The sequence below is a fragment of the Pogoniulus pusillus genome, chromosome 27 (genome assembly GCF_015220805.1).
Source record: "Pogoniulus pusillus isolate bPogPus1 chromosome 27, bPogPus1.pri, whole genome shotgun sequence".
Classification (NCBI taxonomy): domain Eukaryota; kingdom Metazoa; phylum Chordata; class Aves; order Piciformes; family Lybiidae; genus Pogoniulus; species Pogoniulus pusillus.
The window spans coordinates 14,032,788-14,047,605 of NC_087290.1; the positions used below are offsets into that span (position 1 = coordinate 14,032,788).

A 14,818-nucleotide genomic window follows, 5' to 3' on the forward strand; every position below is an offset into this window, starting at 1 on the left:
TCTGTGCCATGCTGCCCCTTTTCAGCTGTGCTACTCCAGTCCTTAGCTGAAACCCATTTCCTTCAGAGCCCTGTGTATGCAGTGCCATGAAGCATGGCAGCTGATAGCTCATGTTGCTACTCTGGGAAAGTCTTTCAAACTTAGCCTATTAAACCTCCAGGGCAAATAACAGTGCAAGCCCTGCCCTGGCTGCTGTGCTCAGGCAGTGGAGATGCAGATCCTGCACTGCTCTGCTCCATGAGTAACAGAGCCCTGCTCCAGCCATAGCAGCCTGGGCTCGCTGCCAGGGGAGAGCCTGGGCATGTGGAGCCAGCCCCAGTCACAGCCTCTTTGCTGTAGGGAGGCCATTACCTCTCCTTCTATCACATGATACTAAGGAGAAGAGACCAACTACCACCTCGCTGCAGCCTCCTTTCAGGGCACTGTAGAGAACTTGTTGAGCTGTAGAGTTGAAGCAGAGGGGTTACAGGCATGGGGGTATCATAGATTCACAGATTGCATTGGGTGGGAAGGGACCCCTGGGGGTCATCTTGTCCAGCCCCCTGCAGGGAGCAGGGACACCTCCAGCTGCTGGATGAACATATCTCTAGAGAGCAGCAGAAAGCCCAAGCAGTCTGCAATGTGCTGATGATGTCTGGTGACAAGGGGTGGGTGGAAGCAGTGGGACAAGCAGTAGTTGGTTGCTCTTTGTGCTGCAGATCATGTTCCAGGCCTATGGAGATAAACAGGGACCGCTTCATGGGATGCTGATCAACACCCCCTACGTGACCAAAGACCTGCTGCAGTCCAAGAGGTTCCAGGCACAGTCCTTAGGGACATCCTATGTCTATGACATCCCCGAGATGTTCCGGCAGGTACGGGGCAGTGGTCGCTGCTTTCACTTGCTGTCATTGCTTGTCAGGGACACGAGTGGCCTACTGTGGCTAACAGTGGTCCCCCAGTTCTACACAGCTGGGGGGAATTAGAACTTCTGCTACCCTGCTGCTATAGTTCCATTTATAAGTCAAACAGCAGAAGCTGAAATGTGAACCATAAACCATCTTCTGTTTCTTGTTGATGCCTCTTGTTTACCTACTCTTCCTCCTCTTTCTTTTGGTTGGTTTTCCTCTTCCTTCCCACTGTTTTCTTTTCCTGTCTGTTTTCCTACCTGTCCAGCCTCCCTAGGGGGTTAGGCAGTGCAGAAATTACAGCTCCTAGGTAGGATTTGTGCATCATTGGATGTGTTGATGAGCTGCTGCCTTCATTGTATGTCTGATTTGCTGTGTTCTACCTTGAGTCACCTCATTTGAGTTGGGTTCCATGGCTGAGATCTGAAGTCAGTGCTGCCCACGGAGCATTGTCTGGCGGCCCTGGGGGAGGGATGTCTCAGAGCATTGTCTTGAACATGCAGTCACAGTGGGTTGGATGAAAACCTTTCAGATGATGTCCTCAACCAAGATTTCTCTCTTCCTTGCCTAGTCCCTGATTAAGCTCTGGAATTCCATGAATGAACTGGCAGTGCTGCCCACACTGCCGCTGCCTTCTGACATCCTCACCTACACCGAGCTGGTGCTGGATGATCAGGGCCAGCTGGTGCACATGAACAGGCTGCCAGGAGGAAACGAGGTAAGTTCCACTTCCTTCAGGGTTGCTTCTCTTCCTGGTCCTGCAGCACATTGTGTTTTGGGCCAGGTTTGACAATGGTAGTGAAAATTTACCAGGCAGGCACAAAATCTGTTCGTTCAGTCTCTCACAGATGAAATCTCTCTCTTGGAAATGAGATTTTTGTTTCATTAAAAATTAATCCCTTCCATCCAATGGGTATTTTCACCCCCATAGTAAATGATGATTCCATTTCCAAGCTGTGCCTGTGCTGGTTTACCTTCCTAATTAAAAAGTGCTCATTCAGCTACTGCAGGTGGCTGGGGTTTGTGTTTGAGCAATATATGTTCTACAAGGCTAAATGGAAATGTTTTCATTTGCTTAAAAAACTCAACACCCTGAAAAAGCAATTTAATGCCTCCCGTTGCAGTGCCTGCAGTGTTTGTGGAGCGCTCTGCAAGCTGTGTGCAACATCCCCATCTAGTGAGGGATTCACTGGAGACCAGCAGCCTGCTTTTGCTGGGCAGAGCCAGAGAGTTCCTCCTGCAGCTCAAGCAGGAGGGAATTGTGCTGCTGTGGGCAGCTTCTCCTGGGGTCATCACTTCAGCAAGCCCAAGGTTGCAGTGTTAAGGTGGCAGGTGGAGGCTGGAGGTTAGGGAGAAATTCTTGACATCGAGGGTGGGGAGACACTGGCACAGGTTGCCCAGGAGACCTGTGGCTGCCTCCTTCCTGGAGGTGTTCAGTGCTAGGTTGGATGAGGCCTTGAGCAGCCTGGGCTAGTGGAGGTGTCCCTCCCCATGGCTGGGTGAGCTTTAAGGTCCCTTCCAGCCCAACCCATTCTGTGAATCTCTGACTGGAGGCCAAAGCTGACTGGGATAAGAAGTGTTGATGTGTTTTGCCCAGGCTGAGTGGGATTCAGCAAGTGAACTTCCCTGCAGTAACTGAAACTGGAGCAGTTTGAAGCTGTGGGATTGATTGTTTTTTCTTGGCATCACTGAGCTGGCACCCTCCCTGTACTACATCTGTAACTTCAGAGGCTGCAAAAGCTCTGTTCAGGGAACCTCAGGTGTGCTGAGAGGCAGGAGGGATTTCCATCCCTGCTTTCTGCCTGGTGCCCTGTCAGGAAGGCTTTGGGATCTGATGCTTTCCAGCTGAACACAGTCAGTACATGGGGACTGCAAGAGCCTCCTTGTCTGCTGCTGGCCTGTAGCAGCAATGTTCTAACTTGTGTAATTAAAGCTGGAATGAGCTCTTTCCTGCATTGCTGGTGAGGGCTGAGGCTGTTGCTCTGTGGAGCTTTATGCCATCATCTTTCTCTCTTCTCTCTGCTCTCATTCAGCCTTTGAGTGGATGGTGGCTGGGGAAATAGCAAAGTCCCTCAGGGACGTAGCTCTGTTCTTGCTGAAATTACAAGCACAGAGCTGCCTGGGCATGAACATGTAGTGTTTACTCTGCCAGTATGAATACAAATAGTCTTATTATAAGAGATTCTGTACCCAAAGACCACCAAAAAAAATTAGGAGTTTTTTTAACCCTTGGTAGACTTAGTTGTGCTCAATCTGTAAAGAAATTAGATGGCCCTTTGGTGTCTGTAGTGCTGGTACCTAATGCCCCCCTGCCCAGAACATGCTCTGTGCCTCCTCAGTGAGTGGTGAGCCCCCAGCAGATGCTCTGTGCCCCCCCCAGGAGGCTGCAGCTCCCAGCCGGCTGTGCAGAGCTGTCAGCTCAGCCTGTCAGCAGCTGGAGGAGTTGCTGTAGGACCATTTGCAGCTGGAATGAGGTTTGAGGCTGTGCTATTGAATTCTGTTAGCAATAGCCAGGGCACACAATAGGGCTCATTGGCAGGTGAGAGGGGACAATCTGAGGAAGAGGTTCCAGCTGCAGCCTGAAGGACAGGTGACATTCAGGAGGCGCTGAGCTGCTGAGCAGATTCATTCCTCCCTGCTGCACTTTCTTTATCTGCCTGAGCTGAATTTAGGCTTTTCTGCTTTAATTCCGTTCAGCCAAGGAAACAAATTGTCAGGTAGGCAGGCTCAGGTTTCTCTTTCCAAAGAAGATGGCTGCAGGGGTGGAGAAAGGAGAGGCAGGAGGCTAGATGAATTCAGAGCAAAGCCCTTGTCTTTGTTAAGGCTCTGAGGGATCCATCCTGCTTTCTATTGAGAATCTGTCTGTGTAGCATCTGGGCAGAGAGCAGCAGCATCTCCTCTGCCAGGCAGCAGGGGCCCTGGGGTGATCCATCTGCGTGGCTCTAGCTGGAAGCATTGCACAGGGAGTGGAGATGTGCCACAAGGAGCAGAGCAAGTCCGAGCTGGTTCTGCATCTCCTGCCTGAGGTGACACAGTGCTGGAGCCCTGCTCAAGTTGTGGCCTTTACCTGGGCTCTTTAAACTGGCCTGGGTTCATTAGAGGAGAGCTTAGTGCTCCACAGATGTGTTTGACCTCAGAATGCCAGAGGAGAAGAGGGAATGATGGTACAGGGAGGTGATCCCTAAGGAAATGAGCATAGTGGGGAGGAGGAGTTCCCAGGCTTTGCAGAGGCTTTGCTGGGCACCTTCCTCAGAGCTTCCAGTGCTGCTCTTTGCTCACACCTGGTGGGACAGGACCACTCTGGGGTGCTGGGAGGACAACTGCCTTGGGAGGAAATCTCTGTAGGGACCTCGTGCCTGTGGTACCTCCAGCTGCTGCTCAGTGCTTTAGGTTCCTAGAGCTGCTCTCCTGGGCTTAAATCAGAGTCCCAAGCACCCATCCTCTTCAATCCCCTAGTGCCAGGGAGCACCTTGCCATCAGCTGGTCAGAGGGAGGCCTTGTCTGGGCATTCTGAGCCTCTTCACTTTATTTAACTCCAATTTACCATCATCCTCTGACGCTGGGGCTGCACCATCCCCTGGTGAGCCCCAGCTGATGCTCAGGGGCAAGGAGAAGGTGAGTGTGGGGACTGCCTGCAGCGCTGCCCTGCCGTGCCCATGTGGAGTGTGCCGTTTTCCCTCCTGGCACTAGATGTCACAGTTTTTCCTTCTCAGAACCCATCCTCAGAGCTGGGAGCTGCAGCCTGGGAAGGTGGAGAGGTTTGGCCAGGTGAAATTCAGGACAGCAATGGGCAGAGGGTTGCTGGAACTCTGCTTTGGCAGCTCCCAGGGGCTGCCAGGGGCTGCAGGGTGTAGCTAATGGATCTTGTACCGCAGAGCTCAGCAGCTGCACTGCTTGTTCTGCTTTATCACCCCGGGTTGCTGCCTTTGAGGACAGGGCAGGCTACTAAAATATTCTCTGGGCTACTTCTGGGTGGTAAGCACTGGAGAAAAAGCAAGGAGTGGGTGATGGCTGAGTCAGAGAATTACAAGGAGCCGAAGGAGAACATCCTCACATCTTCTCCCCCCTGCTCCAGCCCCAGCACTCCATGGGGACAGTTTCCCAGAGACAAAAAAACCAAAAAAACCCCAAAAAACCCAGAAAGAGAAAAGATTCCTGTAAAAAAATAACCATTTCTCCTTGGGATTGCCAACCCTCCTTGGTGAGCTGTGGGAGCAATCCTGACCCGCAGGCTCCGTGGTGTAGGGATGGCTTTAGCTGGCTGGGCAGCTGTTTATGCTGCACAGACGGAGCTGTCTCCTGCTCTGGAGCAGTCCTAGTCCTCCTCCCTTGGCAGAAGCATTTCAGACCCTCTCAGTGAGATGCTGGGAGGTCACCAGAAGCTGTGGGGGTAGGGTTCAGGGTAGCATGTTCCTGGCGCGGGCTGGAGAGGGCTATTTTTAGCAGAAGGTGGAGTGCCTGGTGCCAAGCGCAGTGTAATGCAAATTAAAAGACACTCCCAGAGGCATCACTGAAAGCTGATTCATTTTATGTCTCTCACTGATGTGCCTGGATCATGTAATGTGACTTCTGAGAGTGGCATGGGAGGCTGGGATTGCTGGGGGCATCTTTCCAGCTCACTGAGAGCAGGGATGGATGTGTGGGACAGTCTACGTGGAGCATCCCCTTTGCTGGACACTGTTAAGCAGGAGATACTCAAGCTCAGACTCAGTGTGTCCCTGAGCAGCCTGCTCTAGCTGGAGGTGTCCTGCTCACTGCAGAGGGGTTGAACAGGATGAGCTTTGAGGGTCCCTTCCAGCCAGAGGCAGTCTGAAGCTGTGCACTGGAGGGTTCCTGCAGATCAGTCCCTTCAGGGCATTGTAGAAGCAGCTCCTGTGGCCTGGCTTTTGCTGTAGCAATGCCATAAATCCAGGATTTGGAGCTTTTCTTACAGAGCTGTAACTTGTGAGCCTCCACCATAAACCTGTGAGCTAGAATTTATCCAGAATCAGTTCAGATCTGGTTTTGGGAAGGTTTTAGCTAAATCTCTCTCTGTTTGGAAATCGTATACAAACAGTTACAGGTTTCATCTTGCTGCTGCCTTTGTGGTTCTGACTGATCAAATCTTTACATTTAAGCAACCTCTGAGGGGCAGGAGATAACCTCACAGCTCACAGGTGAAGCTCTTGGAGGGTGCTGAAGGCACAGATGCACTGCTGAAGGACATGTTTTAGCTCCAAACAGTAGAGTTGGATACTAGTGGGACTGGATCATCTGGAAGGTCTTTTCCATCCAAAACAGCTATCTGGTTCTGTTCTCTGACTGCCCAGGTTGTGTCTGGCTCAGAGCAACCTGAGCTCCAGATTTCTTGAAGGTTTTTAGGATCCCCACATGCAAGTTAGTAGATCAGAAATGTCAGTGATGGTGCTGAGAGTTTTATTCCATGTTTTGATACATAGGTTGGAGCAGAGGAGTATGGATCATGTGGATACAAGAAAGTTCTTGCCCACAAAGAAAGCCCCCAGGAAAGCTGCTGACTGCCAGGGGTCTTCACCTCTCTCTTTAGTAGAGGCACACTAGCCCAGCCCTCAAGCCTTATACTGCACTGAGAGAGAAGTCATTAGTGGCTTAGTTTGGAAAGCTTCAGCAAAGATGCTTTTGTTTTGGAGGAGAATCTGGCAGTGCTGCTCACACCTTGCAGCAGGAACTGGAGTGATGAGAAAGCCAGGAAGGGACTTGTGACAAGGGCTGGGAGTGACAGGACAAGGGGCAATGGCTTTGAGCTGGAGGAGGGCACAGTGAGACTGGAGATGAGAAAGAAGCTCTTGATAGTGAGAGTGGGGAGACACTGGCAATGGCTGCCCAGGGAGGCTGTGGATGTCTCCTCCCTGGAGGTGTTCAGGGCCAGGTTGGATGAGACCTTGAGCGACCTGGGCTGGTGGAAGTGTCCTGCCCACGGTGGGGGGCTGGAACTGGATGAGCTTTAAGGTCCCTTGCAACCCAACCCATTCTGTGAATCTATGAAACATGTCTGTTGCTGTCCCCAAGAGCCTCTGTGCAGGCTTCCCACCCTCAGCATGGCTGCATGCAGGGAGGCTGCTTCTGCCCTCCTGCAGGGGGTTCGAGCTGCTCCTTTGGTGCTCCATGTGCCCCTCCTCTTCCCCTGACCATCAGCCAGCTCTTTGCTGGTTTGCCTCCTGCCTTGCCAGCCGAGTGCCCTCGGGTCTAGCACAAGGAATCAAGACAGTAGAAGCTCCTTCTCCTCCAGCCCACCTTTCCCTGGGCAGGCCTCTGCCACATCTCGTCCTGGAGCCGTCTCTTGGCCATGTGCCGGGCAGGAGTCCTGTGCCAGCCTGTGCTTGGCTGAGCAACACCTTCCTCAGAGCCAAGAGCAGAGTGAAGGAATCCTGGCTTTTGGCACTCCAGCCTCGTCGAGGTGTGAGGGCTGAATGCCTCTGGCAAGCCATATGCATCGGCAGGCCCTTTCTGGGAGCTGGACCCTGCTGAGGAGAAAAATGGGGCAGCTTCTGGCCACAGTTTGAGCCCAGTCTCTGGTTTAGAGCTGGAGTTCAGGCCAGCAGAGGAAGGCCTGAACTGCTACATCTGCATCAAGTGCAGATTCTGGGGGGGTGTTGTTTGCTGTCTAAAACACAGCTTGTGCATGGCCATACAGCATCCTGGGGGCAGTGCACGCTGCTGCACCTCCAGAGCAGGCAGGGAGGGTGCTCCTGGGTGTCAGTGTCAGACCTGCCTGTTCCTTAGCTCTCAGCTTTGGCCTTCCCATGCTCACAGGCTGCACCACCACAGCTGCTGCATCTCCCTTCTTACGACTTCTGTGTGCAGTAAATGCTGGTGTACCAATGGGGCCTGGCTCCACAGAGAGCTTTACATGAAACCTCAGGCATAAACCTCAGATGCATGCAGTGCAGGACAGGAGCCAGGCAAGGTTCTTGTCACATACCTGGGCTCAGGCATCCCCCTTGAGTGAGAGGAGTAGAACAAGTCAAGGCCCTTAGCGTGGCTCAAGCATAGACCACAGAATCATTTTGCTTGGGAAAGACCTTCAAGGTCATCAATTCTAACCTTCAACCCTGCTTTGGCAGAGGTCCTAACGTGCCGTGGCTCTGTGATTGAAACCTCCTTCTGCCCAAACTCCAGCCACCATTCATCTGCTTTCCCTTCTTTGGGAGCCTGTTGTGCTTCCCTGGCAGCGCTGGGATCGTTTTCCCTCCCCATTCCCCTAGGTGCCTGTTGTCAAGAGCTCCTGCTGCCACTAGCAGTCAATTTGTGAGTGCATCAGTGTATGTGTTCCTGCTCCCATCGATAGCACAATTAATGTTGCAGTCAATGCTGCTGTTAATTTGAGGCCGTGATTAGTGTTGACACTGTCAGGCTGGGGCTAGCTGCGAGTGCCGCGCAGAGCCGCGGCGGTGCCCACGGTGGGCACAGATCCAGCAGGAGAAGGTGTGAGTGGGTGTGAGAGATGCAGTCTGCATTGCTGGGGTGCTAGCCAGGGAGCAAATGGCATCTCAGCACCGAGTCTTGGTGGCTGCTGGACCGTCAGAGAGAAGGATCAGTTCTGGCCGGGGCTGCTGAACAATGCACCCGCTCCGATCTCCGCGCGTGCTGCTGCTCCAGCAGGCCCACTCCTGCTGGGAATGCTCTGCCACAAATTATTTTGGCCATATAGAAACAGTTCAGTAAGATGGTTCCTGCTTTTGTTTTTCCATCCCTGTCCTCTTCACGCTGGGGGCAGAGCTGTGGCAGGAGCAGCACTTCCAAACCCTGCTGCCTGTGGAGCAGAGCCCTGGCGCAAGCTCCTGCAGCTCACCAGCGCCGTTATTGTCCTGGCAGTGCTCTTAGGTGATTAGCTGAGCCTGTCTAATTAACCTGTGCACTCCCCAGGTTTTGTTACCTTACAAATCTCATCTCTTTTGTTACCCTTCACTGCCCATACATTGAAACAGAATCTGCGCTGCTCATAGCAGGACCCCAGCCCCTAGTTGTGCCCCCATGAGTTTGATTGCTGAGCGATGGCACCAAGCATCATTAGGGAGGCCAAAAGACAGCAAGTTAATAAAGTGGGGCACTCGAATTTTGCTTTTCCTAACCTGCAGCCTGGCTGCTCCAGATTTGTCAGCTACAAGCTGCCTCTGAGAGATGGTGTTGGCTGTGCCCTGCTGGGTAGCTTCTCCTGTTCTGGTTAGCATTAACAAAAGGGGATTCATTTAGGATACATGACCTTCGATTAGGAAACTTCCCAAAGGAGGTTTTCCTTCCTCTCTCCTCTGTCCTGGTGAGACTACATTGGAGTATTATGTCTTGTTCTGGGCTTCCCAGTTCAAGAGGGACAGGGAAATATTGGAGAGAGTCCAGCAGAGGCTGTAAGGATGCTGAAGGACCTGGAACAGATCTGACGAGGAGAAGTTGAGAGCCCTGTGGCTGTTTAGCCTGGAGAAGAGAAGGCTGAGAGGGGATCTGATCAATGTTCACAGATATCTGCAGGGTGAGGGTCAATAAGGAACCAGGCTTTTCTTACTGGGGAGGTTGTAGCCAGGTGGGGGTTGGTCTCTTCTCCCAGGCAACCAGCAGTAGAACAAGGGGACACAGTCTCAAGTTGTGCCAGGGGAGGTCTAGGCTGGATGTTAGAAGGAAGCTCTTCACAGAGAGAGTGATTGGCATTGGAATGGGCTGCCCAGGGAGGTGGTGGAGTTGCTGTCCCTGGAGGTGTTCAAGAAAAGACTGGATGATGCATTTAGTGCCATGGTCTAGTTGACTGGATAGGGCTGGGTGCTAGGTTGGACTGGATGAGCTTGGAGGTCTCTCCCAACCTGGTTGATTCTATGATTTTATTCTGTGATTCGATTCTGTTCTGTGACAGGACAAGGGACAATGGCACAAACTGGAACCCAGGAGGTTCCACATCAAACTGAGGAGAAACTTCTTTGGTGTGAGGATGCTGGTGCCCTGGAGCAGGCTGCACAGAGAGGTTGTGGAGTCTCCTCTGGAGACTTTCAAGACCCACCTGGGCCTGCTCTGGGTGTTCCTGCTCTAGCAGGGGGATTGGACTCAATGCTCTCTAGAGGTCCCTTCCAACCCCTACCACAGCTGAGAGGTAGAAGAGACACACAGAACCCAGCCTCTGCTATCTCTTTTCCTGCAGCAGTCAGGTCAGAAGGACAAAGCTCACTTTTCTTCTTTTCATTTCACCTTTGTTCTTCCTTTTTCTGCTGTGAAAATTCAGTGGTAGAAGAGCAGAAGGCCAGGGAGCCTCTCTGGCTGTGCAGGTTTGTTTGGGATGGCAGAGGCTGCTCCTGGGCTGGTTGTGTGTGCCCTCTGGTCTCCCTGCACACACTTCTGGCCTGGGTGCCTGACCAGCAGCTGCAGCCCCTGGCTTTGCAGGGCTGCAGCTTCTCCCTTTAGTGATGACACACCAGTGGTGTTCAAGCAAAGCATCTCACTGCCTGGCAAGGGTTTGTGCTCCTCTCCCTGAGCCTGCTGCAGTATCTCCCTTTCCAGCCCCATGCTGAGGTGTAGCTGTAAATCTGCAAATACAAATTAAGCCCTTACGAGGTATCAGTGGGAACAGCAGTGGCTGGAGCTGAGAGCAGGGGAAGGTGAGCTGGAACATCAGCACTCTGCTGACTTGCAGCCTCAGCTGCAGGAGGGGAGGTGGCAGGGAAGGATCCGCCAGGCTGTAACGTTTTTGGATCGCTGCCTGCTTTACTTCCAGTGACCCTTTGATTAATTCCTCTGCCTTTTTTGGTTTCTGTAATGAACCTATTATGGCATATCTTAGTGCAGCTGCTGATTGGATCTCAACTGTGCATTGTGCCATTTTGATTTGGATTAAATGGCACATTTCTGTCTGCTGCTTCTCCCCTCTTCCCCCCTCCTGCTTTAGTTCATCATGTTCAGAATTCAGAGGCTCCACAATGAGAGTTTCAAGCCTCCTGATTGCAGGGGATGTGCAATTGGCTTGAGGAATGTGTACTCAGAGCTTATGATCCTTGGGTGAGCGCAGACGGGGTGATGCATGTGGCTTTCAAGGGACACTGCTATTTCCATCTGTTAATGGCATTCCGGGATGGCCGGAGCCGCGTCGCCGCTGAGCGATGGGCGGTGCAGGGGACAGATGCTACTGATCTCCATCAGAGGGGCCAGGAGAGATCATCTGGTGATTTTAAAAAGAAGAATACCCAGGGAAAAGCATTGCTTGGCAGGCTTGGAAAGAGACTGCTGCAATTCTTGGGGAGTTAAAAAGGGAAGAGCCAGAGGAATTAAAGGAAGGGCAGAAAAAAATGTAAATGGAAGTAGTTACGGAGTGAAAAGGTCATTAAAGTGAGAGTGGGGGGAGGGAGAAGCAGGCTGAGGAGAGCCAGGCTGTTACCAGAAGCAGCTGAGGGAGCTGGGGGTGTTCATCCTGGAGAAGAAGAGGCTGAGAGGAGACCTCATTGCTTTCTACAGCTCCCTGAAAGCTGGAGCCAAGTGGGGTTGGTCTCTTCTCCCTAGTCTCAGGTGATAGAAGGAGAACACATGGCCTGAAATTGTGCCGAGGAAGGGTTATGCTGGAGATGAGGAAAAATACCTTTGCTGTGAGAGTGGTCAGGGATTAGAAGAGGCTGCCCAAGGAGGTGCTGGAGTCCCCATCCCTGGAGGTGTTTCCGAAATGGGTGGCCGTGGCACCTGGGGCCATGGTTTAGTGGCCGTGGCGGGGTTGGGTTGGTGGTTGGACTGAATGGTCTTGGAGGCCTTTTCCAGCTAAAACAATTCTGTGATTCTTCCAGTCCAAGCAGATGGTCTGGAGTCCTGTGCAGCAGCACATCCATGCCCACCCCCTGAGCCCTGGCACGCGGAACAGTCGCAGCACCCCACAAGAGGGGCGTTTGCAGAATGTGTCCTGCAGCTGTGACAAATCCCTGAATGGGGAGAGGCAGGGCCAGGATTAGTGTCTGGGGTGGGAAGAGATGGAGGATGTGCTCCAGTGAGTGTGTAAAGGATCAAGCTCTGCCAGCTGTGCTCTGCCCTGCGCCTCAGAGCTGCTGGTGTTGGAGATCCCAAAGATGCTACACAGAATGCAGCAGGGAGGGTGGCCCCTGGGACTTCTCCTCCTTCACACCCTGAAGGCAGGCGCTGAGGTTTTATGCTCTGTGTCTGCAGATTGGGATGGTGGCCTGGAAGATGACTCTGAAAACCCCCGAGTACCCTGAGGGCCGGGACATCATCGTGATTGGCAATGACATCACCTACCAGATCGGCTCCTTCGGGCCGCAGGAGGATGTGCTCTTCCTGAGGGCCTCGGAGCTGGCGCGCACCCAGGGCATCCCCCGCATCTACGTGGCTGCCAACAGTGGGGCCAGGATTGGTTTGGCTGAGGAGATCAGGCACATGTTCCACGTAGCTTGGGAGGACCCAGATGACCCATACAAGGTAAGGAGATGCAGGAGTCAGAGGTGAAACTGCAGTAACTCACAACAGAGTCTTCACACCACCTCTTTTGATGGAGATGAGGTTAAGTCTTTGCTAGGCTGTTAGGTCCAAAGCTCTGCTTGGTTTTGGGTCTCTCAGGCTGCAGGATTGGCAGACAGAGTTAGTGCTGAACATCGAGAACAACCCTAGCTTTCAGTGAGCACAGCTGGTGCTCTGCTCTTAAGAGATGTTCTTACTGCCAGCTGGAGTTAAGTTCTGCTCCATTGCAACTTTCTTTTCTTGGGAATCGGGAAGGGGCTTCAGGAGGGATGAGGTGACCAAAGTGTTTTTCTCTGCAGGGATACAAATACTTGTACCTGACTCCTCAGGACTATAAGAAAGTCAGTGCCCTGAACTCAGTTCACTGTGAGCATGTGGAGGACAATGGAGAGTCCAGGTAAGCACAGAGGTCAGACTGGAAAGCTCTCTGCTGACCCTTATGTGTACAGGGTGATGCATGTCACAGCCTGGTCTTCAGCCAGGACTTCTTTGGGCCCCGGGTATGCAGCAAGCCACAGCTGCATGTGCTGAGAGCATGGAGACTGCCAGAGGAACACTTGTCATGGACATTCCTCTCCCTTGGCATTTTACAGCTTCACAGATTGCATTGGGTTGGAAGGGACCCTCAAAGGTGATCCTGTCCAACCCCCTGCAGGCAGCAAGGACACCTCCAGCTAGAGCAGGCTGCCCAGGGCCACAGCAAGCCTGACCTTGAATGTCTTTCCTCTTTGCAGAGCAGCTTTGGCTGCTCATGTGTAGGGTATTCTGCGGTGTTCAGTAAGGCTGCAGCAGGAGCCTCGTGTAGAGGTCCTGGCTGGGTTTTATGCAGGTTACTCTGTGGAGCCTCAGTGATATTTAGTCACTGCTCGTTTTCTTCTCAGCAAATCGCTCAGAGGCTCTGTGTGTGTGTCCCTCAGGTACAAGATAACAGATATCATCGGGAAGGAAGATGGGCTTGGAACAGAGAACCTCAGAGGATCTGGCATGATTGCTGGAGAATCATCTTTAGCCTATGACAGTATCATCACCATCAACCTGGTAATCCTCCACTGCTTTCTATTCTTCAGACTCTATTGTCTGCTTCAGCTACAAATCCTGCAGCGATATCCAGAAGATAGAGCTGGGATCAGCTTGGGGTTGGATGTAAATTGCCTTCTGTAGACTTTGAGCAACACCAGTGGCACCATCACAAGGCTGGGGCCCTTTCAGGCTAAACTGAAACCACTCTTGGAGAAGTCTGCTCAGTCTGCAAGTTGCTGCTGCTGCTGTTTGTTTAGGTGAAATCCAGGTGTGTGCAGATGCTGAGCTGCCAAAACTCACTCTAGCTGCAGAGCTGCAGGATGAGAATTTTGCAGCACTGTGGTACAGCTTTACCCAGGGGCTTGGGTGGGTGTGGGCTGTGGGCTGTGTGGCAGGACAGAAGTCAAGGGCATTGCTTCATTTGCTGTTTCTTCCCTCAGGTGTCCTGTCGGGCAATTGGGATTGGGGCTTACCTGGTGCGGCTGGGCCAGAGGACGATCCAGGTGGAGAACTCTCACATAATCCTGACTGGCTGTGGAGCCCTCAACAAAGTGAGTCTCTGCATTTCGGTCTTCAGAGCTGGGGGAGCTGTGTTGGTGTTTCTGTGAGTCCTGATGGAAACTTAAGGAGCTGCCACCACTCGTTTTGGTCCCTTTTCCTTTCCTCTTCTCGGGCTCTTCCCGATCCAGAGAGGAGAGCTGATGCAGGGCAGCAGCTGCGAACCTTTCCTGCCTCTGCAGCCTTGTTTCTTTGCTCCCTGCTCAGGAGGCAGCCCTTTCGTGCACCTTTTTTTCTTGACAAGAACATCACATTGACAGCCAGAGGCACTATTCCAGCCGTCCTGATTGGAGACTGGCAGGAGACCCAGGCAGAACTGCAGACTTAGGGGTCTGAGTGTGAAGCAGGGGAAGGGGAAGAAGGAGAAGCTTGTAACAGAGGTCGTGTGCAGTGACTGAATGCCAGCAGGGGAGAAGCTCACTGGCTGAGAGCATCTCCTCTCACCCCCCTGTGCTGTGATCAAGAGGGCAGTTTCCAGTCTCTGGGAGACTGTTTGAAACATGTAGATGTGGATCCCCCCAAGCTTCCAGCTGCCCACAGCCCTGCCTGAGCACTGGAGCAGCTCTGCAGCCTGAGGAGGGGGTGTGGATGGTGATTTCTGGGGAGTCAGACCTGCTGCAGAGCTCAGCTGTGGGGCAGGAAGGAGTAACTCAGGCTCTCAAACTTCCCTGCTCCCGCCGCCGAGGTGACTCTGCTGCTCTCCTCCCTCAGTAGTCCTCCCTCCTCGCTGCCCCAGGCTCATTAATATCCCAGCTCCAGCCCCTTGTCTGCGGCTCGCAGCCGACTGGGCTCTCATCCCTCTCGCTGAGGGCTTTGTTCCCGTGGGAGTGGGGACTGTGTGGGCACGAGTGCCCTTCCCATTGTGCAGCTTTGTTCTCAGGCACTCTCCAGCACCTGGGGTGGTT

General features: G+C 52.8%; 1 protein-coding gene across 6 annotated transcripts in view; it reads left to right on the forward strand.

Annotated features, from left to right (window-relative positions):
* The window catches only part of ACACA (acetyl-CoA carboxylase alpha), a 127,423-nt gene that overhangs the window by 70,848 nt on the left and 41,757 nt on the right, over positions 1–14,818 (forward strand). For all 6 annotated transcript variants that reach the window (XM_064165890.1, XM_064165888.1, XM_064165891.1 and 3 more), the window contains 6 exons: positions 699–854; positions 1,459–1,605; positions 12,027–12,296; positions 12,635–12,732; positions 13,253–13,373; positions 13,796–13,906. In XM_064165890.1, the coding sequence (XP_064021960.1) occupies positions 699–854; positions 1,459–1,605; positions 12,027–12,296; positions 12,635–12,732; positions 13,253–13,373; positions 13,796–13,906 (903 nt within the window). The remainder of the gene's footprint in view (positions 1–698; positions 855–1,458; positions 1,606–12,026; positions 12,297–12,634; positions 12,733–13,252; positions 13,374–13,795; positions 13,907–14,818) is intronic.